This window comes from Phaenicophaeus curvirostris, chromosome 30 (genome assembly GCF_032191515.1).
Source record: "Phaenicophaeus curvirostris isolate KB17595 chromosome 30, BPBGC_Pcur_1.0, whole genome shotgun sequence".
NCBI lineage: Eukaryota > Metazoa > Chordata > Aves > Cuculiformes > Cuculidae > Phaenicophaeus > Phaenicophaeus curvirostris.
In genome coordinates this window covers 3969913-3997739 of record NC_091421.1, presented here as the reverse complement: position 1 = coordinate 3997739, position 27827 = coordinate 3969913, and the positions used below count along the sequence as shown (strand labels likewise).

At 49.6% G+C, this 27827-nt stretch overlaps 1 protein-coding gene across 1 annotated transcript in view; it reads right to left on the bottom strand.

Annotated features, from left to right (window-relative positions):
• Nucleotides 1–27827, bottom strand: part of LOC138732363 (hydrocephalus-inducing protein homolog) — a 91433-nt gene that overhangs the window by 53564 nt on the left and 10042 nt on the right. Inside the window, 20 exon segments of the mRNA XM_069878948.1 lie at nt 72–209; nt 1600–1809; nt 4051–4347; nt 5896–6088; nt 7026–7339; nt 7913–8056; nt 8370–8513; nt 10364–10619; nt 11884–12122; nt 13324–13476; nt 14714–14878; nt 15299–15434; nt 17824–17924; nt 18834–19069; nt 20017–20084; nt 20964–21187; nt 23403–23521; nt 23829–23928; nt 25046–25226; nt 26784–26985. Coding sequence (XP_069735049.1) covers nt 72–209; nt 1600–1809; nt 4051–4347; nt 5896–6088; nt 7026–7339; nt 7913–8056; nt 8370–8513; nt 10364–10619; nt 11884–12122; nt 13324–13476; nt 14714–14878; nt 15299–15434; nt 17824–17924; nt 18834–19069; nt 20017–20084; nt 20964–21187; nt 23403–23521; nt 23829–23928; nt 25046–25226; nt 26784–26985 — 3620 coding nt within the window.

Here is a 27827-nt window from a genome sequence, read left to right as displayed (position 1 = left end):
TTTTCCCCTGTTTCTTTCCTATAGCCAGACACAGGGCCACAGTTAATCACTTGTGCATCCTCCATACTCACTGTGCTGGGCAGGACCAGGGGCTCGCGGGGCTGTGGGCAGTCGGCAGTGGCCACACTGGGGTTTAACACCTCGTAGGTGAATCCTGCTTTCCCACTGTTGCGCAGGGTGACTTCTGATTCCACGACTTTGTTAAACAGCTGAAGAGAGCACAGAGGAGCGGGGAGTTACAGACACGGGCCTGATGCTGGGAAATTCCTTCTGTTTCACTGGGATGAAAGCAAATGGTAAATGGTGGTACATGGAGTTAATTCCAGCTGGAGGCCAGTTCCAAGTGGTGTCCCCGGGGCTCAGAGCTGGGTCCAGCCCTGTCCAATGTCTTTATCAAGGACCTGGATGAAGGCATCGAGTGCACCCTTAGCAAGTTTAAGGATGACACTAAACTGGGTGGAAGTGTAGATCTGATGGAGGGTTTTGAGGTTCTCCAAAGGGATCTGAACAGGCTGGATCCATGGGCTGAGACCAAGGACATGAGGTTTAACGACACCAAATGCCAGGTCCTGCACTTGGGGCGCAACAACCCTGAGCAACTCCAGACTAGGAGAAGTCTGGCTGGAAAGCTGCCTGGAGGAGAAGGACCTGGAGGTGTTGGTTGAACATGAGCCAGCAGGGGCCCAGGTGACCAAGAAGGCCAATGGCATCTTGGCTTGGATCAGACACGGCATGGCCAGCAGGACCAGGGAGGTTCTTCTCCCTCTGGACTCGGCCCTGGGGAGACCGCTCCTCGAATCCTGGGGTCAGTTCTGGGCGCCTCCCCACAAGAAGGATGTTGAGGATCTGGAACGAGTCCAGAGAAGAGCAAGGAAGGTGGTGAGGGGGCTGGAGAAGAAGAGGAGCGGCTGAGAGAGCTGGGGGTGTTTATCCTGGAGAAGAGGAGGCTGAGGGGAGACCTCATTGCTCTCTCCAACTCCCTGAAAGGAGGTTGTGGAGAGGAGGGAGATAGGCTCTTCTCCCAAGTGACAGGGGACAGGACGAGAGGGAATGGCCTCAAGCTCTGCCAGGGGAGGTATAGGCCGGATATCAGGAAAAAATATTTCAGGGAAAGGGTCATTGGGCAGTGGCAGAGGCTGCCCAGGGAGGCGGTTGAGTCATCTTCCCTGGAGGGGTTTAAGAGCTAGGTGGACGAGGTGCTGAGGGACATGGTTTAGTGATTGATGGGAACATGTGAGTGATCACATGGATCATTCCATGATCCGGTGGGTCTTTTCCAACCTGGTTATTCTATGATTCTATGATTTTGTTTAGTAATCATAGCATTGAAAAAAAACCCATCTCTTTGGACCTCGGGCTTTAGGAGTAGATCAGTGTCCTGGGAACACATTCCTCTGGAGATCACCACTGGGATCCTGCCTGCCCAAAGAGTCAGTGTTTGTTATCTTGAAGAGCATGGCCACTAAAAACCAGCTTGGATGCAGGACGTATCTCTCAAGTGTATTTCCAAGCCACACAGCCAACCAAGTTGCTGGGAGGGGAGAGAGCCCTAGACCCACTGGTGATGGTTTCAAGGACCGATGCCAAGAGGAGTGGTACCTGCAGCCCATAGTGGATCTCCGTGGTGTTCAGGTGGTAGTTGATAAGGGAAGCTTCGCCGCTCAGTGACACCTCGTAGGTGGGGCCTCCCTCCACCCTGCACAGAGCCAGGACGCTGGCGACAATGTTCGCATGGCCAAAGAAGGTGAACGTGACCCACTGGCTCTCACTCGGCTGCAGCACGCAGAACCGCGGCAGGATGTCAAAAACCTGAAAATAGGGGAGGAGAGATCAAGAGGTCAAGCACCAAAATCGACGCAGAAGGGCAGCCGTGGTCTGGAGCCAAGGAGAGATGTCGCTGGAGGGGCCTCTTCCTTAAACACAGGCAAAATCATCCTCATCTCATCCTCCATCTGTTGCATTTTGCAGAATCAAACTCTATAACTCTGTTAACTCCAGCAATTGCACCTTCCTGTGGAGGAATTACAGGAAAAATGTTCTCCCACATTCACCGATTAATGCATTAATTAACACACTACGTTGAAGTATTTAGGAGGTCTTCACAGTTCATCCTTCATCTTCTGCAAGCACCACAAGACTCATGTCTGAGACAATCTCAGGCTCACATCTCTGGGCTCTGCGTCAGTACAAGAGGGAAATATATCTTATTCTACTGAATTCTACTGAGCCCCAGGGCTCAGTGCTGGCTCCAGCCCTGTTCAATTTCTTAATCAACGACCTGGATGAAGGCATCAAGTGCACCCTTAGCAAGTTTGCGGACGACACTAAGCTGGGTGGAAGTGTGGATCTGCTGGAGGGTCGGGAGGCTCCAAAGGGATCTGAACAGGCTGGACCGCTGGGCAGAGTCCAATGGCAGGAGGTTTAACAAGGCCAAATGCCGGGTCCTGCACTTGGGGCACAACAACTCTATGCAGTGCTACGGACTAGGAGAAGCCTGTCTAGAAAGCTGCCTGGAGGAGAGGGACCTGGGGGTGTTGGTTGACAGCCGACTGATTATGAGCCAGCAGTGGCACAGGTAGCCAAGAAGGCCAATGGCATCTTGGCTTGGATCAGACACGGCGTGGCCAGCAGGGCCAGGGAGGTTCTTCTCCCTCTGGACTCGGCACTGGGGAGACCGCTCCTCAAATCATGGGGTCACTTCTGGGCCCTCCCCACAAGAAGGATGTTGAGGCTCTGGAGCGAGTCCAGAGAAGAGCAACAAAGCTGGGGAAGGGGCTGGAGAAGAAGAGGAGCGGCTGAGAGAGCTGGGCGTGTTTAGCCTGGAGAAAAGGAGGCTGAGGGGAGACCTCTTTGCTCTCTCCAACTCCCTGAAAGGAGGTTGTGGAGAGGAGGGAGCTGGGCTCTTCTCCCAAGTGACAGGGGACAGGATGAGAGGGAATGGCCTCAAGCTTTTCCAGGGGAGGTTTAGGCTGGACATTAAGAAAAAATTCTTCACAGGAAGGGTCATTGGGCACTGGAACAGGCTGCCCAGGGAGGTGGTTGAGTCCCCTTCCCTGGAGGTGTTTAAGGCACGGGTGGACGAGGTGCTAAGGGACATGGTTTAGTGTTTGATAGGAGTGGTTGGACTCGATGATCCGGTGGGTCTTTTCCAACCTGCTGCTACTATGATTCTATGAATTCTGGGACCACAAAAGCTGCATGCTAAGTAAATAACCAAATCAGCACACTGGCGAGCCAGGAATTTTTGCCCTGCCTCCTGAGGAACTCCTTGACCCTCCTGCTCAACACGAGCCCAATGACTTTGCATTCTCACCCTTGCTGGGGCAGTGGTGACCGTGCCTATAACAATATGCGTTTGTTAGAGTCTGTGCCCAACACTTTTTGCTAACAACAGGGCAGGCGCCAGGCTCCTCAGCCTTCCTGTAGGAAGAACCACCCTCAAAGAGACCTTAAAAACAGGTGAAGTCATCCTCATCTCATCCTCCATCTGTTGCATCTTCCTGTGGAGAAATTACATGAAAAATGTTCTCCCACATTCACCGCTTAATGCATTAATTACCACACTACATTGAAGTAATCTGGGAGGTCTCCAGGCAGCAAGAAATTCTCTCTGCTGCAGAACTTGCCCTTAAAAACACCCTTGAATACCTCTAGAGAAACACCAGGCCTGGAGGTGAGAGCCATAGGAGCTGAGTTGTGAACTCCAGCCCAGCTCATCTGACTCCTGGTACTTTTCACTCTCTCTCTCTGACTTGCAAGCCGCTCTCTTTCAAGATGCTACAGCAAAATCCACTGCAGAAATATCCTACCAACCACCTGATTAGAGATGAGACAAATAACGTCCTCCATATCTGCTGTGCAGTTAACGTCCTTGGTCAGCCCTGTGACATGACCCACACGACTCCTCAAATGACCAGTTGCTTCGGCAATGAGATGCTTCGAGGGGCATGAAGCCGCTCTGTGAGCATCACCGAGGGCCACCAGTGGGAGTGGGGCCATATAGCTGCTGGTCATACTGGAAATGGAGAAGCGAGGCTGATTTCCACTTACCTTCTCTATTCCCACGTTGAAGGGCTCCAACCCCACAGACTTCAAACATTCCTCGATCCTCATCAGGTTCTGAGTCTCTGCAGCACCTTCTGCCTCCACAGCAAGGGCGGGTGATGGTGCCTGGAAAACAAGCATCGTGGGCTGCAGCAAGCAGCTGGTTGATCTGCGAGAGGCTGCTCTGCTGCAGGCTCCATCACCTCCTCGAGCCAGGAGCAGCTGAGACAGGACCTGGGTGCAAATCAAGCAAGCCCACCCACAGATGAGACACGGGTGCCTTCTGCACGTCCCAAACACAAGCTTCCCAAGCAATTTGGGTGCACAGAGCACTCAGTGCTGGCAGAGACCTCGAGGACATTTTACACCCTCACGCCAGCCTGGCTTTATTCACTCCTGCCAAAGGAACAAGCGAGGAGGCTTGATGTCTGGACAGGTTAGGTCCTTAGTGACAAAAACAGGAAAACAACTGCAAGGAAATGTATTAAAAATAGGAAAATAAGGACTTTAAAAGTGCTTGAGACAACCACCCCATTTCAGATGGTGCTTAGGTTTCATCGCGTGCTCTCATCTGTGCAGGAGATCTGAAGATCTCTGCTCGGGCATTCTTCTCCAAAGGCAGCTTCCTGAGAAAGGCAGCTGAGAAGGGTTTTGGGTTTTTTTGTCTGAGTGTGCATGTTTAACCTCAGAGGTGCCACCTTTCAAAAGGAAGCTTGTCCCTAGGCTTTCAACCTGTATATATAAACGACGACATTGTGATTGCTCTCAAATTGGAAGAACATTCTCCTCTTCTCTAAGGAGAAGAAGCGCTTCGTGCTGTGACCTTGAATTCAGCAGAGTGCAAGAGTAGTACAAGAGCATTTATGGGACATCTTCACACCTGATCAGAGGCTCCACCACCCCAGGAGATTAGATAAATCTAATTAATTAGATGAGAGGAGGGCAGAGTCTTCTCAAGTTTTAAAACCAGCAAAGCTTTGCCAAGCTAACCACACCTTTCCTTGGCCTACGGTCTCCCACCTCCCAAGGGAGGTTCGATAGATATTGCCTTGAAACAGTGATACAAGCCGAAGATGAAACCGCAATCCATACATATCCTTTGAAGCAATTTTGGACTACTTAGCCACGTCCACTTGTATTTTCCTAGTGTATGTGTGCACACACGGCAACAAAGCCATAAATGAGGATGATTTCACGCTTCCATCAGAAACACTCAGCCACACCATTCTTCATCATTTCTCCTGATTCACAAAAGAAGTGTAGTTATAACACTAAAACTGATGATATTTGGATATGAGAAGCGCAAGCCCTCTCCTTGAACTTCATGCCAACACGGGTGCTTTCAGAACCTCTTGTGCTCTCTTACATCCCTTTTTATGACCCCAGGAGCAGGGTTTGTCCCACACGATACAGAACAAGGTACCAGCTCCCGCTACTGCCAAGGTGAAGCTCCAAAGCAACGAGGTTCATGAAGGTTAGCAAGATCAAAGCCACCTGCAAAGCCCTGTTTTGCGAGAGTCGGCTCAGTGGCACGGCAGCACCGGCTCATGGGGGAAGGCAGGCAAGTGGAAAAGGGTGGTTTTAGCTGGAGCTGAGAAGGCAGGACCCCGAGATCAGTCCGTGGCCTGGCTTCATATAAAAAGGACCCAGGGAACCTTTGTATCACAATGCAGATAAAAGCCTCATGTGATGTTGTAATAACAGAAACAAACGAAAAAAAGACCCTCCTCGTAAATCCAACAGAGGTACGTGATTCTGAGTGGGATTCTCCAAGTAAAACTATCCTAAACAATTCTGTTTCTCCCCTGCAGAAGCCCCGTGTCCCGTGCTGCCAAGCCCAAGAAAATGTACCTTTGCGTCCAGGGAGTCATCTTCATCTTCCATGGTCAGGAGAGGATTCTCCGCTGTTTCCAGGCCTTTGGCTCGCTCCTCCACACTCCTTTCCTCAGAGCTGCTCTCTGCAGACACTGGGCATTCTGACTGGGCACTCTCCTCCTCTGATAGTTGAGGATTGATGAAATTTTGACTCACGGGAGGGCTGAACCTGGAAAATAACATGGCATTGATCGTGGACCTGCAGTGGGAGGGATGAGAGCCTGCACAAGCAGCTCCTCGGCAGCATGTGGCCCCTGGGTGGGCACTGATGGTGTGAGCTCAGTAACGGGCCTGAGCCCGCAGCTCCAAAGCCAGAATGGAGCAAGTCAACGCCTGGAAAGGAGGCTGAGAGGAGACCTCATTGCTCTCTACAACTCCCTGAAAGGAGGTTGTGGAGAGGAGGGAGCTGGGCTCTTCTCCCAAGGGACAGGGGACAGGACGAGAGGGAATGGCCTCAAGCTCCACCAGACAAGGTTCAGGCTGAACATTAGGAGAAAGTATTTCATGGAAAGGGTCATTGGGCAGTGGCAGAGACTGCCCAGGGAGGGGGGTTGAGTCACCTTCCCTGGAGGGGTTTAAGGGACGGGTGGACGAGGTTGTGAGGGACATGGGTTAGTGATTGGTAGGAATGGTTGGACTCAACGATCCTGAGGGTCTTTTCCAACCTGGTGATTCTGTGATTCTATGACTGGGGCAGCTGCACATCATTCCAGTGCCAGCGTAAGTTCTTAGGATGAGATGACAACAAATTGGTTTGGCAGAGAAGGAAAAGAGGTCCCTGTAGGTCTGGTTGTCCAGCTGTCTAAGTGTGGCTTTAAAGATCCAGCAGTAAAACAGGATTCTAAGTTCTGGGCTATGTGGAAAGGGCTTCATATGGTCTTACGGCCCCAGCTTAGCTGGAGAACATTGCGGCCTTCCCAGAATCAAACTGGTGGAGATCACCTGCTCCCTGAGCATCTACCCTGACCACAGCTGGGAGCTGCTCTTTTCACAAGGCAAAGTTGAAAGCAATTTGTCAGATCCCAGGAAAACAGCCTTGGGCTTTGCAGGGAACAAGCAGGACATCAGGAAGAGGAGCTTCAAGGAAAGGGCAAAGGGGCACATACCTCACTTGGCTCTCGAGGCTGTCTGTTATGAACACCCAGTGGTACCGCACGGGAAGCGGGCTGCAGTTGGTCATCTTGACATAACGCACATCTTCAGTGTTGTTCAAGATGCAGCCAAAGTCCACGGCTGTGGTTGGGATATGGAGATTTGGAAAGAAGACTTCTCCCCGAACCGTGACCTGCTCCTCGTGAGGGTGCTCAAGAAACTGTATTTTCAGAGCCTTCTCTACCTCCCGGATTTTCAGATCCTCTTCGTAAGCAGGATTAAATCCTATGGTGAGATGAAGTTCCTCCCCTGCCTCCAACTTCACATGCTGCAAGGAGATGAAGAGTATTAAGCACCAGTGTGATCAATTCCCGAGGTCCGATGGCATAAAACACATAAATGCTCAAAGCGGGACCTCCACGTGGGCTTGAATTCACAATTTTGGGCGCTGGGATGTCTTCCAAGAGATACCATCTACCCCGCCCACAGCTGAAGTTGCTCTTTTCACAAGGGAAAGTTGAAAGCAATTTGTCAGATCCCTGGAAAACAGACTTGGCCAGACCCAGCTGCCTTCTCCCTTCTCTTCATATTTTAGAGCCAGGATGTTTCCCCACTTCAGATGATCTTTAGTTTCATTCAGCAGCTTCAAACGTAGCGTTGAAGACCATGTTGTACGTGGCTATGAACAACCTGATCTAGTGGAAGGTGACCTTGCCATGGCAGGGGAGGGGAAATGGTCCCTTCTGACCCAAACCATTCTGTGATTCTATGATTTAGTCCAGGCCAGTCTACTACTGACTCCAAAAAAGAAACTTCTCTGCCGGAGGGCCTCCCAGCAGAAACGCTTCACCACCCTCCTCCTGTTCAACCCCCACCACCAGGAAGCTCCATGGCTGCTCACCGGAACGTCTGCAGGGAGGGGCTGCTGGTTCGCATCACGGATGGAGAACGGTTGCTCTACAGCCAGCACAGTGCTGAGTGGCAGGGGTGTGAGGTTTTTTAAAGAAAGAGGCTGGTACTGCAGAGTCAGGACATCACTGGGTTGCTACAGAAACAGAAGATGAGAAAAAACATCGTAAAGCAGCCTTGGACATCCTTCCATTTCAAATTTTTCATCTCTATTTTTATTAGTTTGCGCTAATTAGTTGAGTCACTTTCTCTGGAGGGGTTTAAGGGACGGGTGGACGAGGTGCTGAGGGACATGGGTTAGTGATTGGTGGGAATGGTTGGACTCGATGATCCGGTGGGTCCTTTCCAACCTGGTGATTCTATGATTCTATGACAAGTGCACACACGCCCCACCGGCTTTCAGTCACCAGCCACGCTTTTAACTGCCAGGATGCAATCCAGAGCCTTACCTTCATCACCTGGAAAGTGACTTCTCTGGGGGACACTTGCAGAACAGGTGTAACGAACTCACATGCGACATCCACCTGCATTATCTCCACTTTTCCTGCCTTGCTCCCCACGACAGCATGACACAACAGGCGCTCTTTCACCACCTGTGTGCAAGAGTCACGTTGTCAGCCAGTGGGTGCGAGAAGGGCATCCAGAAAACACACTGCATTTGCTCAGCTATAGGCATAAAGGATTCTGATAGCCTGGATGAAATTGTACCACGGGCCATCAACCATCAGCAGGTATTACTGCCTTATAGTTACAGCCACGGCTTTCCTCAATAGCCCCCTCTCCTTTTACGCTGCATCCTATTTATTCTGCTCTCAAATGTCTACCACTACACCCTAACATCCACAAAAACTCACTTGTGAGCTATGTGCTGTCTACAGCTATAATAATTACTACCCCAAATGATTAATGTTTTGCGGTGCTGAGGGACATGGTTTAGTGATTGATAGCAATGGTTGGACTCGATGATCCAGTGGGTCTTTTCCAACCAAGTGATTCTGTGATACCCCATTGCTAACACAGTGCTTACAGAAAGCTGCAGGAGCTGATTAAAAATTACATAACTATATTTAGGGGCACTGGTGGCAGAAGGATCAATGCCAGCAAACCCTCCCTTGGAAGCTTAGTGGAAAGGACACACGGAAAAAACTCAGATAGGCAGCCTGCCTTCCAGTAAATGGATCCTAGGAATGGGATCACTCATTCCTAGGATGAACTGTGCCCTCCTAGAGCCAGTTTTAAAAGAAATCTCCCTGGAAAAGAGAGGTCTTGCATCTCATAGGAAAAGCTTCTGCTTAAGCTGGATGCAATTCTAGTCAAGACTTTTTCCTGACTTCTCATGGTTTCACTTCCCCAGATTCCTCCCTTCACTTCTCGCTCTTCCCTCCGGTACGACAACTCTTCCTCAGAGCCTACAGCCTTCAAAGTCACCTGTGTTGCACATGCAATGGAGGGAGCTGGACTTCTGACCAGCCTGAAGAGTATTAAGTTCTCCAGACCCAAAGAAGGTGCAAAGCCCACTCCCAAGGTCTTGGCCTCGACTGCAGGAGCTGGTTGTGCTCAGCCCTTTTAGCTTTCCAGGTGAGACACCCTTCACAGTGCCCTGACCATTTTATTTCCTTTCCGGTACCTTTTACTCCTCTTCAGCAAAACCCTGGAGCTCAGAACCACACAGGGACATTTGCTTCACAGTCAGCTAGGGGAGTAATCAAGTCTTCCTCAAGCCACCACTGAGACAACCCTTTAAAACACCTTCCGTATCACTACGATCAGCAGGAGCTTAATGCATGTTTATTTTATATTTGCTTAAACATCTGTGCCCAGTGATCCTAGAGCCAGAGAATGCACACGAGGGTTAGATGGCAGCTTCTCCACATGATCCCTGGGAACAGCTTCCCACACAGAGAACGTCACATCGAGCTAACACACTGTGCTCGTTTTTCTTCCCCAGGACTCAGTACTAGACAAGCCCTCTGCCTGTGTTTGTCTACAGAGGAAAAATATTGCTGTGCCCAGACACTCCCTCCCTTCAAAAGGGTTTTGTTTCATTCACTGCTCCCCTCAGAAAGATTAACTTGCTTTTCCTAATTCACTTTCTCCCTGTGCTCCTCGTCTAAGCGTAATTTATTTCCTCCATCTTTCCTTTCTGCCTCAGCACATGACACCTCGTAACCTGGCGCCTGCCCCTGAAGGAGCAGTGCTTCCCTCAGCCTGTATTTTAGTATCAGCAAGTTCTATTTAGAGTAGCTATAGAAATATGAAAAAGCCTTAGCAGCTGATGGTAGCCAGCAAGGAAAGCAACTGGTGCTGCTGTGGTAACTTGTGTCCTTAAAACAACGTCTGGAAAGCACTTGACATCTTCTCAGGCAAACGCCTAGGGGCTGCTGAAGAAGCCCCAGTGGAGATGATTCAATGGGAAAGACTCAGCTCCTGTGAGGGACCTCACCTGTGGAGTTCTGGAGAAGCACTCAAGCACCACCTCCATACTCTTGCCTGGCATTAATTCCATCCTCAGTGGTCGAAGCTTAAAGGCAGGGCAGGCAGATTTGGAGTTCTGGGAGGAATGTTTATCCTTGGTGCTACTGAGAGCGGGGAGTCGATGACGCTGGTGATATGCGGAAGTCCCTTCCATTTTCCAATAGAGCAAATGGGTGCGTCGTCCTTTGTTTGTTACATGGAAGCGGTAACGGACGGGAGTCAGGCTAGAAAAGAAGCAGAAGGACATAGTCACGGGAGCTGCCGTTTCCCAGCAGTAACCCAGCTTCAGCATTCCAATGCCATTATCTGACTGTGCACTCAGCAATAAAGCCACCTCCGAAAAGGCTGATCTAGCACCAACCCTCAGCAAGAGCAAGACCTTGGCCACCCCTAAGCTTGTGCCCATCCAGTAGCTGGTCTGTGTGTGGACAGCAAGGGAAAAACTTCATCAAGAAGCATCATCGCAGCCACTGTGGACAGAGCATCACCAGCCTTGGTTGCTGTGCACTCAGACAGTTTTTGGGAGGCGCTGCCTGCAGGTCTCACTGCACCTAGTGCTTAGGAAGCAGATGGAGGAAGAGATTCACTGTCATTTTAGCTTCCCCTTCGGAAGCTGTCTCAGCTGCCTTCTTCTGAAGATGCTGTTTGGGAGCTGGTGATCATCTGGTGATCCAGGCACCACTCGCCTTAATGTTGGGCCCTTGCACCTCTATCTCCTCCTCATTCCCCCATCCCTCAGGGAGCAGAAAGCCCTCATTGCCCCTTTGCCTGAACGGCCAACTGGTTGGTGGTTTAGGAAGCATACAATCACCCGGTTGGAAAAGACCCACCGGATCATCGAGTCCAACCATTCCTATCAAATACAGACAGATGCATAGCAAGAACATCGGATCAACAGAAGTTTCCCCAGTATGAACCCAGCAGCAAAATCAAGTCTCACTGCTGAGACAGGGACAAGAAGAGATGAATAACTGCAGCTTGACATGAAATAAAATTAATGTTCAATGGAAACTGATTCCTTTATGCTGCTCCTCTAGGAATCCCAGGCAGAGGGGAAATAAAACAGCAGCATTAATTTAGTCAAGGAGGTGCTAACGAGCTACTGCTAAGCTTTTCTGCTCTTGCAAGATGATGCTCCACAGACAGTTGAAAAGCACGTACTGTTCTTGCAAAGGGAAATATGTTTATACGCATAATGAAGCATTTTCCAGGTGGAGGCTTCTGGGAGCTGCTGTATTCTTGGACAAAAATAAACAGATTAAGACTAAGGGAAATTGAGAGATGATGCAGCAACTGGTTTCTATTTTGTTGCCTTTTGAGGATCTCCTAACTTCCACATGACCATAAAATATTTCTCATGGAATTCCTGTAGCGTCAATGAAATGCAGCCAGGACCTTGAGCACAGAAAGAGAACGAGCCTGAAGGACTACAGCCAAATTCCTCCTCACTGAGCCCACAGGAGAAGCGGGAGCAGCGAAATACTCTACCTGAACTGTGGCCCCAAGATGAGCTGCGGAGGAATGGGTTCGTCCGTGACAATCGTGCTGCCAATGCCTGTAGCTTGGACGGGGATGATGTAGCTTCTGCTGTTCTCAATGAACAACTTCACCTCGTCTTTGAATGTCTTGTTGTCATCCAAGTTTACAATGACGGCCACGGAGAGCTCGGTGTTGGGGGGGATCACTCCTTTGCTGGGTTCAATCCTCCAGCGTGAGGGTTTGCCAACCTGCAAGACAAGTTGAACACTGAGGAGGGAAACCATGGACCCATGTCAGGTGCAGGAAGAGGAAGGACTAAAGATATGAGGGTAAAAACCGAAGGGTTAGCTTCCTTAAATCTAAGCTACAGTCTTGGAAATGCTAAGCAGGAGCTCATACAACCTGTATTTTACCTTCCTTTAACAGAGTGACTTCATTGACTCGATTTTGCTCAACCTGAGGGATGCTCATCCTCAGGAGGAGGCTATCCCCCCTCCAGCCTCTCTTCTGGAAGAGCCAAGAGAAGCTCCTTTACCTCTCCCGGCTTCCTCCCAACAGTGGCCAAGTTTGCATAGGGGCTCAAAGCCAGAGGAAGCCAGGAGTGCTAAAATCTCATCGCAGCAGCCACATGGCTGAGGGATGCTGCTGAGAGCCTGAGGAACAACTGCAAAACCGATTGACCAAAAGCCCAGAACAGATGTCTTGTTACCCAAGAGCTCAATAGTGCTTCTCAACAGCCCCTGGAGGACTGATGTGCTCTGCTCCCCCTGACCAGCAACTGCAGAGAGGTGCCCCAGTGCCCTCTGCTTTGGAAAATCCAGCTAGAAATGGTTAGTAAAGCAAGAAGTGGAAAGAAAACTGCAAGCTGTGTCCCCAGTGGGCATGACCCCAGCTCCCCAAGAACTCTCTGCCTCAGGTATCTCATGGATCTCTCTCTATGGATGGGTCAATAAGAGCACTGGACACTCAGCCCATCCAAAATCCCATTCACGGCAAATAAGCTCACAACAGGCAGAGAGAAATACATGCGATGCTCCCTCCTGGCCAGCACGAAATGCACCAGGATGGAGATTTATGGCTTCCAAGTGCCCAGCACAGTTCAGTGCTGTGGGACATCAGGCAGTACTCACCCAAAACACCACAATATTGTTAGAGAAAAGAGGGGGTTGGGGTTTTTCTTGGAGTGATTTGGAGGCCTGACACGATCCAAGCGAGTGCTTGATCCAGGAGATGTTAGCTTGGGTTTCTATCTGTCAAGCTGGCAGCACCGAGCTCCAACAGGACACCAGCCAGACCAGGGAGAAGAGCATCAGAAAACCAAGTTGCACTTTGAAATCATAGGAAGCATTATAATAACCCCAAAAGCCAAAGGAAATGTATATAAAAATCAAGTCACAAGCTGCTATGGACCAGTCTTTTTTGTTGGAAAATAGCCCCACAGATACTTGCCATCTCTGCCCGGAAGGATGCAGGTGTAGGAGTCTGATTGGAGAGGTAGAGAGGTTGAGAAATATCCTGTAGAACTTGGATCTTGCCGAAATTTATCTTGTTCGGATGGACGTAGACAACTGCTCCTTCTCCAATGCAAACCAAATGGACTTCCTGCTCCAGGAAGCAGGTGGGAGACATCAAAAAGAACAGGGAAAGTTAAAAAGGTCAGACAGCTCCATGAGTGCTCCTAGATGAAAGGATCATTACAGCTTTTTGAAGTTCGCAGTGTTGTAACCCTGAAACAGAAGGCTTGGAGCAAGTGTGGGACCCGGAGTGATCCCACCTGAAAGCCACCGTCTCCCCTTAGCAGCAGATGAAGAAGCCCAGGTTCTCATACTTGCTTTTCCACAGCTTCTCCAGGTGTTAGCTCTTCTTTCTCTCCCCTGTGTCTGCTCCCAGCTCTTCTTTTTCTCCCCTGTGCCTGCTCCCAGCCCTTTTCCTACTCTCTCTTGCCCCAAACCACTCTCCCTGACTTCTGCTGCTCCACAGCCACACTTGGAGAGGAACTTTTTTAACACCCTCAAAGCCAACCCTCTGGAAACTGGCACAAGCCAGGAGCAAAGCAGGTTCTTTGGAGTAGAGATCTTGCTAGTCATTTGCTGCCGATTGTGCTCCTGCTATGATAGGAATAACAGACATTAATAATTACGTCATTCAAGCAGCATTTTGGTTTTCCTTTTGACAGTCTGAGACCCGAAAGTTTTCTTCTTGCAGAACTGGCACAGTCTATAGAGAAGGAATGCAAATCGCTTTGCTAAACCACCTTCTCACATCATTAAAAATAAAAAGAGAATTTATCCAGTCTGGCTGGATTTCATCGATTCCAAATACCTCAATGGGATCTGAATGGATAAAACTCCCAATACTGACAAGTCGCAGTGCAGTTCAGTGAGGGCACAGAGTATGACTTAACCACAAAAGAAACCAGCCTCCGTGATGTCAAATCTCCAAGGCTGTCTGACTCCAGAAAACAGCAGCAACAGCTGTAAGACTCGCTAGAAACTTAGGCAGCTCAGACAGGAGAAGCAGCATCCCGAAATGCTCAGCCCTTGGCACAACACTGTGCAAAAGCAAGTCAAAATTTACCTGTTAAGGCTGGTACCTCAAAATTAAGTGGCTGAAGCCATGCATGATGATGGACTCCAGGAGAAGGAAGGCAAGGAGACCTAAGAGAACACCATCCTTCCTCTTCTCTATGCACTGGCTGTTGCTCATGCCATGAATCCCCTTGGTCCTTATCCACACCAGCCGTGTATTACAAGTCCTCATTTCCCCAGGAAGAATCCCTGCACGCTTTTGGCCCCCCAGAACGAGTCACGCAGCAGCTCACATCTCCTCTAGCACTCACCAGTGGGAACGCTTCACGCCCACATGCTGCAACCTGAAGAACCGTGGTCTGCTCTCCTATCACCTGGGCTTCCACAGTAAATGGGATGTCCACCAAGCCGTGAGGTTGGATAATCCCGCATGTCACGGGGCTGGAGTACTGCACAGCGGCAGTAGCCTTGTGCTCCTATAAGGGACAGAATCAAACTCAGATTCAGAGGAAGCGTTCAACTTCTTGACATCTACCAGAGTGGCAATTAACAGATTTACAAAAATCTTTAGGAGAAAGTAGAAAGGCACAAAATCAGGTGAAAGACAAGCTTGGGCTTAGCACCACAAGGAGGTCCAGAAGCTGATGCATCCACAAATACCCACATCTGTGCTGGCAGCCTCCTTGCAGCAGCTTTTCACGGCCCTCTAATTTCTCCTGTATGAAAGCATCCTGAAGGTCAGGAGATAAACTGATTCCTAAAGAGTTTATATTGAGGTAGGAATATGAAATTGGAAATCAACCTGAGTATAATTCACCAAGGTCTTATCCAAATCCCTTCTTAATTTTTTCTCTAACAACCCCCTCGATAACATTTGAAGGCAGGAGGTGCCAAACCTGAGGAAGAACCCTGAAGCAGCCCGGAAGATCGCCATCATTCATGAGCGTCAGTGTCTGCTCATAGGGGACTTTCAGGAAGCACTGTCCAAACATCATAAAAGGGTTGAGCACTCGCAGCGGAGGGACTATGCATCTAGGCAGAAATGACCAAAAGGGAATTAGAGATACTGAGAGAATGCAGAGTTTGCTTACCCCCTGAATAGCATGAAATGGAACGTAACACATTGGTCACTGCCAAGCAGACATTTGATACCCCTATGGCAATAAACCACCTCTAACGCCTTACTCAACAACCTCTTGTAAAGGAAGGGAAAAGCCTGAGGCTCAGCATCACAGAAACTGCCAGGTGCCCCGGCAGAGCCAGAGTTCTCTGAGGGGCACCTTTGCTGCAGGAGTCTTGCAAGGACCTTCCCAACAATTCCAGCAAGATGTGAGCTCTGGGGGAGCCTTTCCACTGGGGCTTGAGTGCTTGCCAAGGCTAAGGGAACGCAAGACTCCAGTATCTCACTAAAAACGACTCCCTCCTCTCCCATAGTGCTGTTATCATAGAATCATAGAATAGTTTGGGTTGGAAGGGACCTTAAAGATCATCCAGTTCCAATCCCCCTGCCCTGGGCTGGGACACCCCTCTGGATCAGGCTGCCCAAGCCCCATCCAACCTGGCCTCGGACACCTCCAGGGATGGGGCAGCCACAGCTGGTGCTCCAGCCCTCGGATCATCTCTGTAGCCTCTTCTGGGCCCATTCCAACTGTTCCACCTCCTTCTTATGTTGAGGATTCCAGAACCAGACACAGGACTCCAGATGAGGTCTCACAAGAAAGGAACAGAGGGGATTGCCCCGATCCAGATGCAGGACCTTGCACTTGGCCCTGTTGAACCTCATGAGGTTCCCACAGCTCCACTTCTCCAGCCTGTTGCCCTTCCTGAAAACTCAGCCACTTGTTCCAGCGATGGAGAGCACCAGCCACCACCTGCCTCATCACCCTCCCCCAGTTCCATCCCCTTGGGTCCACACACTGTCTGTTCCCATCTGCACTTGTTACACACAAACCGCTGCCCAGGAACTGACTGGACAGCTCTCCCTGGGAGAAGGAAACTCATCCCTCTTGTAATTAAACAGATACCCACTGCAGCACAACAGGACTGAACCCGGCTGCAGCCAGAACAATGTTTGGCTTAGCTCTGAGAATGTTAATGCTCAAAAGAACAAGAGAAAGTGGAGAAACAAAAGCTCACCTTCAACATCAAGGACTGTTTTCCCCTATGTGAGCTCTTAGCTTGATTGTTCCCTCACCAGTCCTGCCACAAGCCCCTTAACCTTTGTTAACTGAACCATACACCAGCTTTCTGTAGGCTCACTGCATCCCAAACAAGTTTTGAATTTTGATTGTAACCCAACACGTGGCCAGCACTTGCAGGCAGCCCTTTGGAAATCTGTTACACCAAAAATCAGGCTGTTCCCTTTAGAAGAACGCTCAGGGTCATAACCATCCAGTAAGACCAGCAATATAGGCTGCTTCAAAGCACTGCGGTTCTCATATCCAGTTGGGCAGAGCTGGACCTTAAGGGAGTGCTTCTTAGAATCATAGAATCACCAGGTTGGAAGAGACCCTCAGGATCATCAAGTCCAACCATTCCCATCAATCACTAAATCATGTCCCTCAGCACCTCATCCACCCGTCGTTTAATCATCTCCAGGGAAGGTGACTCAATCCCCTCCCTGGGCAGCCTCTGCCACTGCCCAATGACCCTTTCCAGGAAAATTTTTTTCCTAATGTCCAGCCTGAACCTCCCGTGGCGGAGCCTGAGGCCATTCCCTCTCCTCCTGTCCCCTGTCACTTGGGAGAAGAGCCCAGCTCCATCCTCTCCACAACCTCCTTTCAGGGAGTTATAGAGAGCAATGAGGTCTCCCCTCAGCCTCCTCTTCTCCAGGCTAAACACCCCCAGCTCTCTCAGCCGCTCCTCTTCTTCTCCAGACCCCTCACCACCTTCATTGCTCTTCTCTGGACTCGCTCCAGAGCCTCAACATCCTTCTTGTGGGGAGGGCCCAGAACTGACCCCAGGATTCGAGGAGCGGTCTCCCCAGGGCCGAGTCCAGAGGGAGAAGAACCTCCCTGGCCCTGCTGGCCACGCCGTGTCTGATCCAAGACAAGATGCCATTGGCTTTCTTAGCCACCTGGGCCCCTGCTGGCTCATGTTTAACCAACACCCCCAGGTCCTTCTCCTCCAGGCAGCTTTCCAGCCAGACTTCTAGTCTGGAGCTGCTCAGGGTTGTTGTGCCCCAAGTGCAGGACCCGGCATTTGGCCTCGTTAAACCTCCTGCCATTGGTCTCAGCCCATGGATCCAGCCTGCTCAGATTCCTTTTGGAGTCTCCCGACCCTCCAGCAGATCGACACTTCCACCCGGCTTAGTGTCATCTGCTTCTTGTTGGAAGCTGGAGCCAGAGAACTGCGTGCAAGGCATTGTGCTGGTGGTGGGTGCACAAGGAGAGAGGGTGAGCTGCAAGGAAAGCTCCGATACCTGGCTGAGAGAGGCAATGATAATACGTTCTTGGCAACACCCTCCACATCCACCAGAAGTACCAGGTGATATCTCTTCACGGTATTGGAACAGAAGGCGACCTGGTGGAAGAGAAGAGAAGCCATCATTCCAAAAAGCCATCACTCCAAAAAGCCATCAGTAATGAATGCATGGTGTCCTCAGGTTCTCCTTCCACGGTAAGGAAAGGGATGATTTTTCCCATATTCTTCTGCTGGTCTACATGTAGAGCACGGTCTCTTGGATAATAGAAGTCTTCTGACAATATCTGCTTTGTTAAATATGTTGTGTGGTTATCAGAGCACATACGAGGTAAATCAAAGCAGAGTTGGACCAATGCTCTACTCCACACTGTATTAAAATTAAAGGACCGATTTTCAGTCTCGACTACAATAGTGTAAATCCTGAGGAAAACTGTTGATGTCAACAAAAGGAGCTCAACTTCACAATGGGAAGCTGAGGGCAAAATGTGACCCAGCAGGTGCTGTGCAGTTCACAGGTACTAGAGCTTTTCCAGCCTCCACTGGAGACCTCTGCTGTGAATACAGCTCCTTCTCCTCAACAGGAGAGGTGAAATCAGACCAAGAAGAAAAGCAAATTGTTCTATGCAATGACATCTCTCTTTAACAGCCACCTTCTGTCCTCATCTTCCCTTTGCCTACTGTAAACCTAAGAAATCATAGAATCATAGAACAACCAGGTTGCAAGAGACCCACTGGGTCATCGAGTCTAACCATAATCGCTCTAAGCAGCCCCCAAAAACACACGAACGGCTTCTGTCCTTCACAAAATAGTACCAGACCTTCAGCTTATAACTTTGGAGACAAAATAGTGCTCCTTCAGAAATGTCCCAGAGTAGCCCAGCCAAGAAAAGCCTAATATTAGTGCATATATCTTACTTGTGTTACGCTAGCAGCACTAAAACCCTCTCATACATCAGCAAAGCTTCAGCTCCACCTGCTGAAGCACGTATAGCCAGAATGTTTCCATACCTGGATATCCAGGCTTCCGTGGGGTAGAATGGTCCCTCTACAGGGAGTTATGGTAAATTCCATTGGAATTCTGTGCCCTTGACCTCCCCTTCTCTGGGATGATTGAGTGTTGTCCAACATCAGAACGGTACTGGCGACACTGGGCTCTCCCAAGCCGTCCCCAGGAATGCGAAGTTTGACGGTTATGGGTACTGAGGAGGTGTTAGTGAGACAACATGACAAGGTGCGAGGAAAGCCTAGGAAAAAAAAACAAGTATGAACTTAGACACCGATTATCCCACGATTCCTAGTGTTAGGACAAAACTGTGCTTGGAGTTCAGCTCTTTTCAGTAGGAATTACAGCTAATTCGAGAAATTGAGCCAGGAATTGCCACTCAAGTTCCCTTTTATACTGATCACAGTTTACTTCCTTGGCAATGCCTGCTCTTAGAAATGCTGCACAGAGAATTTTTTTCTCTCCTTAACTGAAGAGCCATCTCATACATCCCTAAACCAGCACCAATTAATTTTCATTTATGAGTGTACTTCCAGACAGACCACTTATTCCAAACATTCCATTCATAAAACACAAGTAGTGTATTGGCATCAAGGAGAAGCCACAGGAAGATAAAGGATGGAGAAAATTGGGAACTACAGCATGATGCAAAGCACTCTAATGCAGTTTCTCTAGGCAGGAGCCTCAAGGCATCTCCTGGTTTGGGGCAACCAGTCGGAGCACAAGGCAACTTGCAGCCCACTCCACAGAAAGCAAGACCACAGAGTAGCTACAGGCTTGCAAGTGGCATAAAATTCTTTCTCCTGCAGTCCCTTTCACAGTCATTTTGCTGCCAAGGGGTGGGAAGCTGGGGCTGGACAAGAATCATAGAATCACCAGGTTGGAAAAGACCCACCGGATCATCGAGTCCAACCATTCCTATCAAACACTAAATCATGTCCCTCAGCGCCTCATCCACCCATCCCTTAAACCCCTCCAGGAAAGGTGACTCAAACACCTCCCTGAAACACCAGGACACACTGGGTTTCTGTTCCTTTGGTCCCATTTGAGGTCATGATGGACAAATACTGCAACCAGCAGCCCTGGTTTAACACCTTGAAGGCTGCTGCAGAGAAACACAACTGAGAGATGCTCTGGTGCCACAGTGCTCCACCTTGGTCACACCTCTCAACTCGAGGGCACACTCACCAAAGGAGACAATACCAAAGTCCAGGGAAGGTACGTTGAAATGACAAGTTGGTGCGATGACACAGCCCCTGTGAGGACAAAGACAGGCTTGGTTAGAGACGTGCAGTGCTTTCTGCTTGCATGAGTGCTCAGATCAATAAAACCCGGCCTCAGAACCACAGTGGGTTTCAAATCAACCCATCACCCTTGTGCTTAGCATGACATCTGCATGGACTGTGCCAGGCAGGGTCTGCCCCGAGGTTCCTGCTTCAGTTCCCTCATCTGTAACATGATGGATACAGAGGTGTCCACACCCAAGTGGATTTGCTGTAAGCAGCCTCCCCCGCTGCAAGTTCCCCGCTTTGGTATTTCTTAGCTGGAATAAGTGTTCCAGAGGGAGGCTCAGGTTGTCCTGGTAGGTGGGAATCTCCAGAGCCAAGGAGTTGGTGGGGAAAAAAAGGACAACTTCATTTGGTAATGGTGAAACCAAAAGACATCTGTCCTGCTGCCAGCTCTTTCCTTCCTCAGGAGCAAAAGAACTGGGGCTGCAGGGCAGAGACAGTGGGTGCTATCCAGGAAAAACTCTATTTCACCTGTTATCAGCACATCTTTACAAGCAAAACCTGCCCCTGCACTAAGACTGTAGGCAACACCTTTTTTTCCCCTCAGCTTCATCGAATCATAGAATCACCAAGTTGGAAAAGACCCACCGGATCATCGAGTCCAACCATTCCCATCAATCACGAAACCCTGTCCCTCAGCACCTCATCCACCCGCCCCTTAAACCCCTCCAGGGAAGGTGACTCAACCCCCTCCCTGGGCAGCCTCTGCCAATGCCCAATGACCCTTTCTGTGAAATATTTTTTTCTAAAGTTCAGCCTGAACCTCCCTTGGAATGCAGTTGGTAGGAGGTTAGTACCCAGAGGTGGCTACAAACGTGCCCACAGAGCTCCTCTACCCCTCCTTACCTGGCAGTCAAAGTCACAAACTCAGGGGATCCCTTAATCTTGAACTTCAATCTTCTCTTGAACTTCCCCAGGAAGGTGGGACTGAAAGAGATCGTGATGGCTTGGAGCCCATTAGGTGGAATGGTGCCTTCCTTGGGGTCAAAGCTGAAGCAGGAGGCCACAGTTGTACTTGGATGCGGCAAAGTGAAGAAAGCATGAATGGCTCCTTTGTTAAACAGGATCACCTACAAGAAAACAAAACCAGAAATACATTAAGTCTTCCTTTCTACAGAAGTACGACTTGTGTTTAATTAAACACTCCACATCTGAAAAAGGCAGAAGACGTTGAGTGCTGCTGCTTGGCTCCCAGCTCTGCTACAGGACATAATTCAGGTTTCTTCTACTTTTCCTTCAATGTGACATTTTCTCAGCTTTGCTCAGCATCAGCAAAGGAGGAGTGAGAGATGCAGAGCAGCACCATCTACTCCAAAGAATTTCTCTTCCCTAAAAAAGCACTGAGTGCACCCTTAGCAAGTTTGTGGACGATACCAAGCTGGGTGGAAGCGTGGATCTGCTGGAAGGTCAGGAGGCTCCAAAGGGATCTGAACAGGCTGGATCCATGGCCTGAGAACAATGGCAGGAGGTCTAACAAGGCCAAATGCCGGGTCCTGCACTTGGGGCACAACCCTGAGCAGTCTGGCTGGAAAGCTGCTTGGAGGAGAAGGACCTGGGGGGTGTTGGTTAAACACGAGCCAACAGTGACCCAGGTGGCCAAGAAGGCCAATGGCATCTTGGCTTGGATCAGACACGGCGTGGCCAGAAGGGCCAGGGAGGTTCTTCTCCCTCTGGACTCGGCCCTGGGGAGACCGTTCCTCGAATCCTGGGGTCACTTCTGGGCTCCTCACCACAAGAAGGATGTTGAGGCTCTGGAGCAAGTCCAGAGAAGAGCAACCAAGCTGGTGAGGGGTCTGGAGAAGAAGAGGAACAGCTGAGAGAGCTGGGGGTGTTTAGCCTGGAGAAGAGGAGGCTGAGGGGAGACCTCATTGCTCTCTCCAGCTACCTGAAAGGAGGTTGTGGAGAGGAGGGAGCTGGGCTCTTCTCCCAAGGGACAGGGGACAGGATGAGAGGGAATGGACTCAGGCTCTGCCGTGGGAGGTTCAGGCTGGACATTAGGAAAAAATTTTTCCTGGAAAGGGTCATTTGGCCGTGGCAGAGGCTGCCCAGGGAGGGGGTTGAGTTCACCTTCCCTGGAGGGGTTGAAGGGGTGGGTGGACGAGGTGCTGAGGGACATGGTTAATGATTGATGGGAATGGTTGGACTCAGTGACCCGATGGGTCTTTTCCAACCTGGTCATTCTATGATTCTAAATAGGCACAGCCACCACAAATATATTTACCATTATGAGAATAAACTGCCTCGAGCCAATGACACAGTCCTGCAGTGTTTGTTTAGATTCACCTTTTTCATGTCAGGCAAGGAACATCCACATCTGCCTGTGCACTATCACCAACAAACCTCCCCAGAGCAGAGCTGGGACATCGCTCATTGCTGCAGAGGGAAACCCTGCCATTTCCATGGGCTAATCTCTCTACTTCATATTTCAGTTCCCCAATTTTAGTCCTTGCAAAACCTGTCAGAAAAGCTGAGACAGAAGCAAAGAGATGTCCCTGATTTTTCAGTCTTGCAGCTGCTGTTGAAAATATTCCCATACTCCAAGTCTGCAAAGGTGACTTGAAAACTGCTCTCTCCTCTCATCTGTCTCACACCTGAGTTATAAATTGCAGTCTGGGACTGTATGCCGAGCTGAGGTTTACCTCCAGCCTTGCTGCTTAGTGCAGCACTAAGAGCATCACCTACTTACTCACATTTTCTCAAGTAATGAAAATAATAAATTGGTACAGAGAGAATCAATAAAGTATCAGCATTACAAGTGCAGAGCACAATGCTTTGGTAAGAAAACACCTTAACGTGTCCCTCTCCACCACATTCAATCTTTTGAAATGATGGACCACCTCATCTTCTACCTCTTTCAGTTCCTCTATCTTGTTTCTTTTGCAGAAGACTTGAGAGTAGAGGGGCGGGGGGGTGCAAATATGTAGAAAGTTTCTTTGCCTCTTTCCAGAAATGATTTTCTTGCTTTACAGCCTGAGTTGTACCGAGGCTGAAGCGGCTCTTGGACCCAGTGTTGCTTTTGCATGTCAAGGGATTTCTTTTGCATGAAGCCTCCCAGCTGATCTCAGAAGGAGGCTTCCCAGGGATTAGGGCTTCAGGAACAATACACGCACATTTCAAAACCCATCAAAAAAACATCCACATTCTTTGAACCCCCCCGATATGATTATTACGTCGCTATTCCCTGCCAACAACTGCTTGAGTTACCAGAAATCCTGCAGGTCCATGAGGGTGGCCCAGGGAGACATCAAGATCCACACCAACCCCTGTGAAACCCTAACTGCTCACCTCATAGCTGTGGGTTGATCCAAGAAAAACCTCCCCCATGTCCAGCTCCTCCAGGTTTAGGCGAAGCTGGGACTCAATGCCTTCCGCTTCGATGAACAAGGGCAGCCTGGTTTCACGGCCTGGGGAAGAGATTTTGTTTCAGTATAATAATTCCTTCTGTTATCCTGGATTTTCCAGGCTGCCTCCACGATAGTCTCTGACATTCACAGACACCTAACAGCAGAGCAAACGCTGGCAAACCCATGTTTTGGTTGTTCTGGGATGAGTGATCCAACCTCACAGTCAGGAATCCGGAGGGTTGGTCTTGGACAGAAGGCTTCCAGGAAACCACACGCTAACCCTTCCTAGCAATTACACTAGAGCAGAGTGGGCTGGAAGACTGTGTCTTGCCTTCCCCGTGCCCAACAGGAGATGAAGGAGCCGTACCTGAGATGTCACAGTAGGCCATTTTTTGATAGAATGTGGCTTCTTGAGGTTTAAAGGTCACATTAATTTCAATCAAAGAATTTGGCAAGACATCTCCCTCCTAAAACAGAAGCAGACAGTAAATCATTTCTCTTCAAGCATTACATTTCTTGTTTTCAGCCCCAGCACTTGAGCCTTTATTCAGAGCATCAGTGCACAGCAAGACTTGCCCCATAGAATTGCGGGTGTCTAATTGGCCAAGAAAGTCTCTAACCACCTTCCCTTGGATCGTGGGAGCTTTGTTCTGCTCCTCTAGTTCACGGGGACGTCCACACAGGGTACAACTTCCCTTACTATTAAGGACTGAAGCAAAGAAGGCACTAAGTATCTCAGCCTTTTCCTCACCCTTTGTCACAGTTGTTCCCTTTGCATCCAAAAAAGATTGAATATTCGCCCTGGTCCTCCTTTTGCTATTGATGTATTTGTAGAAAGATTTTTTTTATTATCATGCAATTACTCAGAATTTGGGCTTTGGCTGATTCAAGGACGTGGGAGTTTGCTTACACAAACAGAAAGGCAGAACATTTTCCGTATCTATATGCAAGAGAACTCAAAAAGTCCATTTAAACCTGCCAGCCTTGTGTCCAGGCTCACAGGCAACACTGGAAGGGAGATTCAGGCATGAGGAGTCCAGGTTATATAAAGGGACTGGCACTTCCACAATTAAACTCCGCTTGAATTTGGCCTCCTTTCCACACACCATCTCATTCTGCAGGTCACTGTGTGAACTGACAGCGCTCTAAGACCCTTTGTTAATCCCCATATGCTACGTGTAAGTCGTGCCTTTAAGTATAACAATCGATACCTCTGAAGGATGCAAGGATAATTAAGTTTATAGCCCTTGCAGCCGAGTTTGGCTTCAGGCTGCCTGCCAGGAGCCCACAGTTCAGAAATACTTTTTGCAACAAGCTCAGCCCCACAAGATAAACCCAAAGTCTTCTTTCTCAGGACACCGAAAGATGCGGGATCTGCCAATCGCTTGGGCACCGGAACAGGCTGCCCAGGGAGGGGGTTGAGTCACCTTCCCTGGAGGGGTTTAAGGGAGGGGTGGATGAGGCGCTGAGGGACATGGTTTAGTGATTGATGGGAATGGTTGGACTTGATGATCCGGTGGGTCTCTTCCCACCTGGTGATTCTATGAGGCAGGGAAGAAAGGCAAGTTCTCAGCTATTGCTTACCATCGGCTCAATGCTGAAGACATCATCAGAGAAGAGCATGGGGCCTCTTAGCAGTTTTGCCTTCTTGCTCTTGAAGGCGTGAGAGAGAAGAGGAAGCTGTTCCTGGAGAACGGCGTCCTCTATGTCATCCATGTAAAAATAACTCATGTTGTCATTGCGGGTCTGCAGCTTATGGCACAGCCTGAAGCCACGGGGAGAGACAAAGCATGCAGATCATTTAATAAGCAACAAATTTGCAGGGACAGCAATGGGCTCAGGGAGGAACAGCAGCAGCTCAGCAAGGGGACCCTGAGCAAGGGGACCCTGAGCCACGGGGTCCCAAAGGGATCTGACTGCCACGTGCTGTGTGTTTGCACGGCAGGCAGTTCTACTCTACGCTCACAAGCTGAGAAGAGGTTTTACGAAAGCCAGAAGCCCTCAAGAGAGCAACCTGGCTCAAAGCCATCACTGCAGCTGATGGAAAATCCACCAACAACCTCAACTGACTTTTCCTACCACCGAGCTGCTTGGGGGAGCCAGATGAAGACCAAGGAGCATCCACTGCAGTGCTTCACTGGGGAGGGGAGAAAGAGCTGCATTGCTGCTGGAGGTTACCAGCATCACTCTTTTTATCTTCCCTTTTGGACCTGCAGGGAAAACTCAACTCTATACTGTTTCTTTCCTATACTGCCTTCCACCAGAGCACGTAAAAAGCAGATGAATTAATTCAGGCATCGCATCACCTCAGTGAAATTAATGGGGTTATATGCATGAAAAGAGAGGCCCTGAGAAAGGAAGGAGCATCACCTCTGAATCCAAACCCTTAAATCTAGCCTTGAACCATCTTTTTTTTTCCTTTTTGGCCTTCTCTCCAGAGCTTTGACGCAGCTGACCTCTCCTACGCTTGGCAGTCGTAGCAGAAATCACAGAAATCACAGCCAAGGGAAGGAGAGGGAGAACCAGTGAAGCTGCTTCCGAGCTGGCTGCAGTCCCCTGGCCTTGAAGAACCAGCAGGTGACAAGGCTGGGGGATGAGTAGAAGACTCCAAGTGCAACAGATAGAGGCACTGCAGCAGAAACAGGATAGCGATCACCACCCAGCTAAATTCAAATGCAGATAGGAAGGAACTACAGTCATGGACATTCCCTGTCCTGTGCTCTCCGAGCTTCCCCACAGAAGCCTTCACCTCCAAACCCTCTCCAGGTTCTAAGGAAGGGGAGAAACAGCTTATTCTGCTGGAAACCAGGACAGTGGAAGTCAATTCCCACAGCAGGATGGCCTCTGCTTTCTGGGCCACAGGACTCCACCCTGCACCCTGCTGGGAAAGCAGTTGCTGCATTATCAAAACCAGAGAAGAAGCAGCTGCAGTGACTGTCCCAACAGCTCTGTTCCCCGCAGCTACACTAAGTCACACGTCACAGCAGCTATTTCCTCAGCCTCGTGAACCCTCTGTAGTGCTGGATCTCTGGACCTCAGCGGTCTCTGCTCCCACAAAACACAAATTTGCTATCTAGTCAATGCAATCAAACTTCTCTCCCCAAAACATCATCCTCAGCTGGAGCACGGGTGGAATTGGAATGGGAAGTGTTGAGCTCCACTACCCTGGAGCTCAGTGACATCCCCTGACACCGCAGATGGTGTCCTAAATCATACTTTTCCTAAATCATTCCAAAGCACCGACACCTCCTGAGCCACAACCTTTGATGAAGGTTTTACCCTTGAGCAGAGTATGTTACTGAAATGAGTCTTTCAAACCAACCTCAGCTTCTCCTGATCTTCCTTTTCCTGAGTAGCAAAAGTCTTCCACTGGAAGTGGGCTGTGATTTCACTCCGATTGTGGAGGACCACAGAGCTGCGGTTTGTCAGAGTTACGTATGTGTTGTCTACTCTCAAGGAACTCTTCTCCAGTCCAATGTCGACATCTACAGCCACCCCACAAAGGTTTGTGTGGATATCCTCACCTGGAACAAAGCACGGGAGAACCTTTACTCACCTCACTTGCTGATACTAGAAGAGAGCAAACCACCACTAGCAGAAGGAAGCGAACTCACAAGGCTGTAAAGAGCATCTAGAAGACGTAGGAGCCATTTTATAACTTCTACAAATTCGAGACAACCAAAATGTACAAGCATCACAGAGTCACCTAGATTAGGACAGAACACTTCCCACGACTAACGCCCAGCAGCAGGGACAAACCAAGGCTTCAGGCAAGAGGAAATGCACAGAAAATGCAATGGAGAAAGCGTCTAGAGCTCTGGATCATGAGATCCCTCTGCTGAACCAAGGAAGTGTTTTAACATGTTGTATGTTTTCCTCAAGTGACTCAATAAGCCGACAGCGTTTCTGTGGCCTGATCTTGGCTTCTGGTACCCTGCCACAAATTTTACACCTATCTGGGGAAACAGTGAGCACCTGCTGCCAAATCCCAAGAGCCCTCAGGTCCTGGCTGTTTGAGAGCTGATGTTGCGAAGCACGGGCAGGGGGTGACACAGAAAAAGAGTCTGTGGCAAGACAACCGAGAAGCAGTGTTTGGAATGGAGATGTGTAAGAAAGAGCAGGCATTGGGAAGAGTCTGACAGAGACATGCATTCCCCACATTACACTGCAAACATGGCATGGCATAGGAAGAAAATTCCTCAGGTGTGCATGCACCCTGCAATGGAGAATCCACATTCCTCCTTCTGGCACTGAGCAACTGCCAGAAAAACAGGATTCCAAAACCGCCTTCCTGTTTGAGAGGATCTGCGTTAGCAATCCCCTAATCACCAATCGTTTTCACTGCTATTTGAGGCAAAGCTGGGAT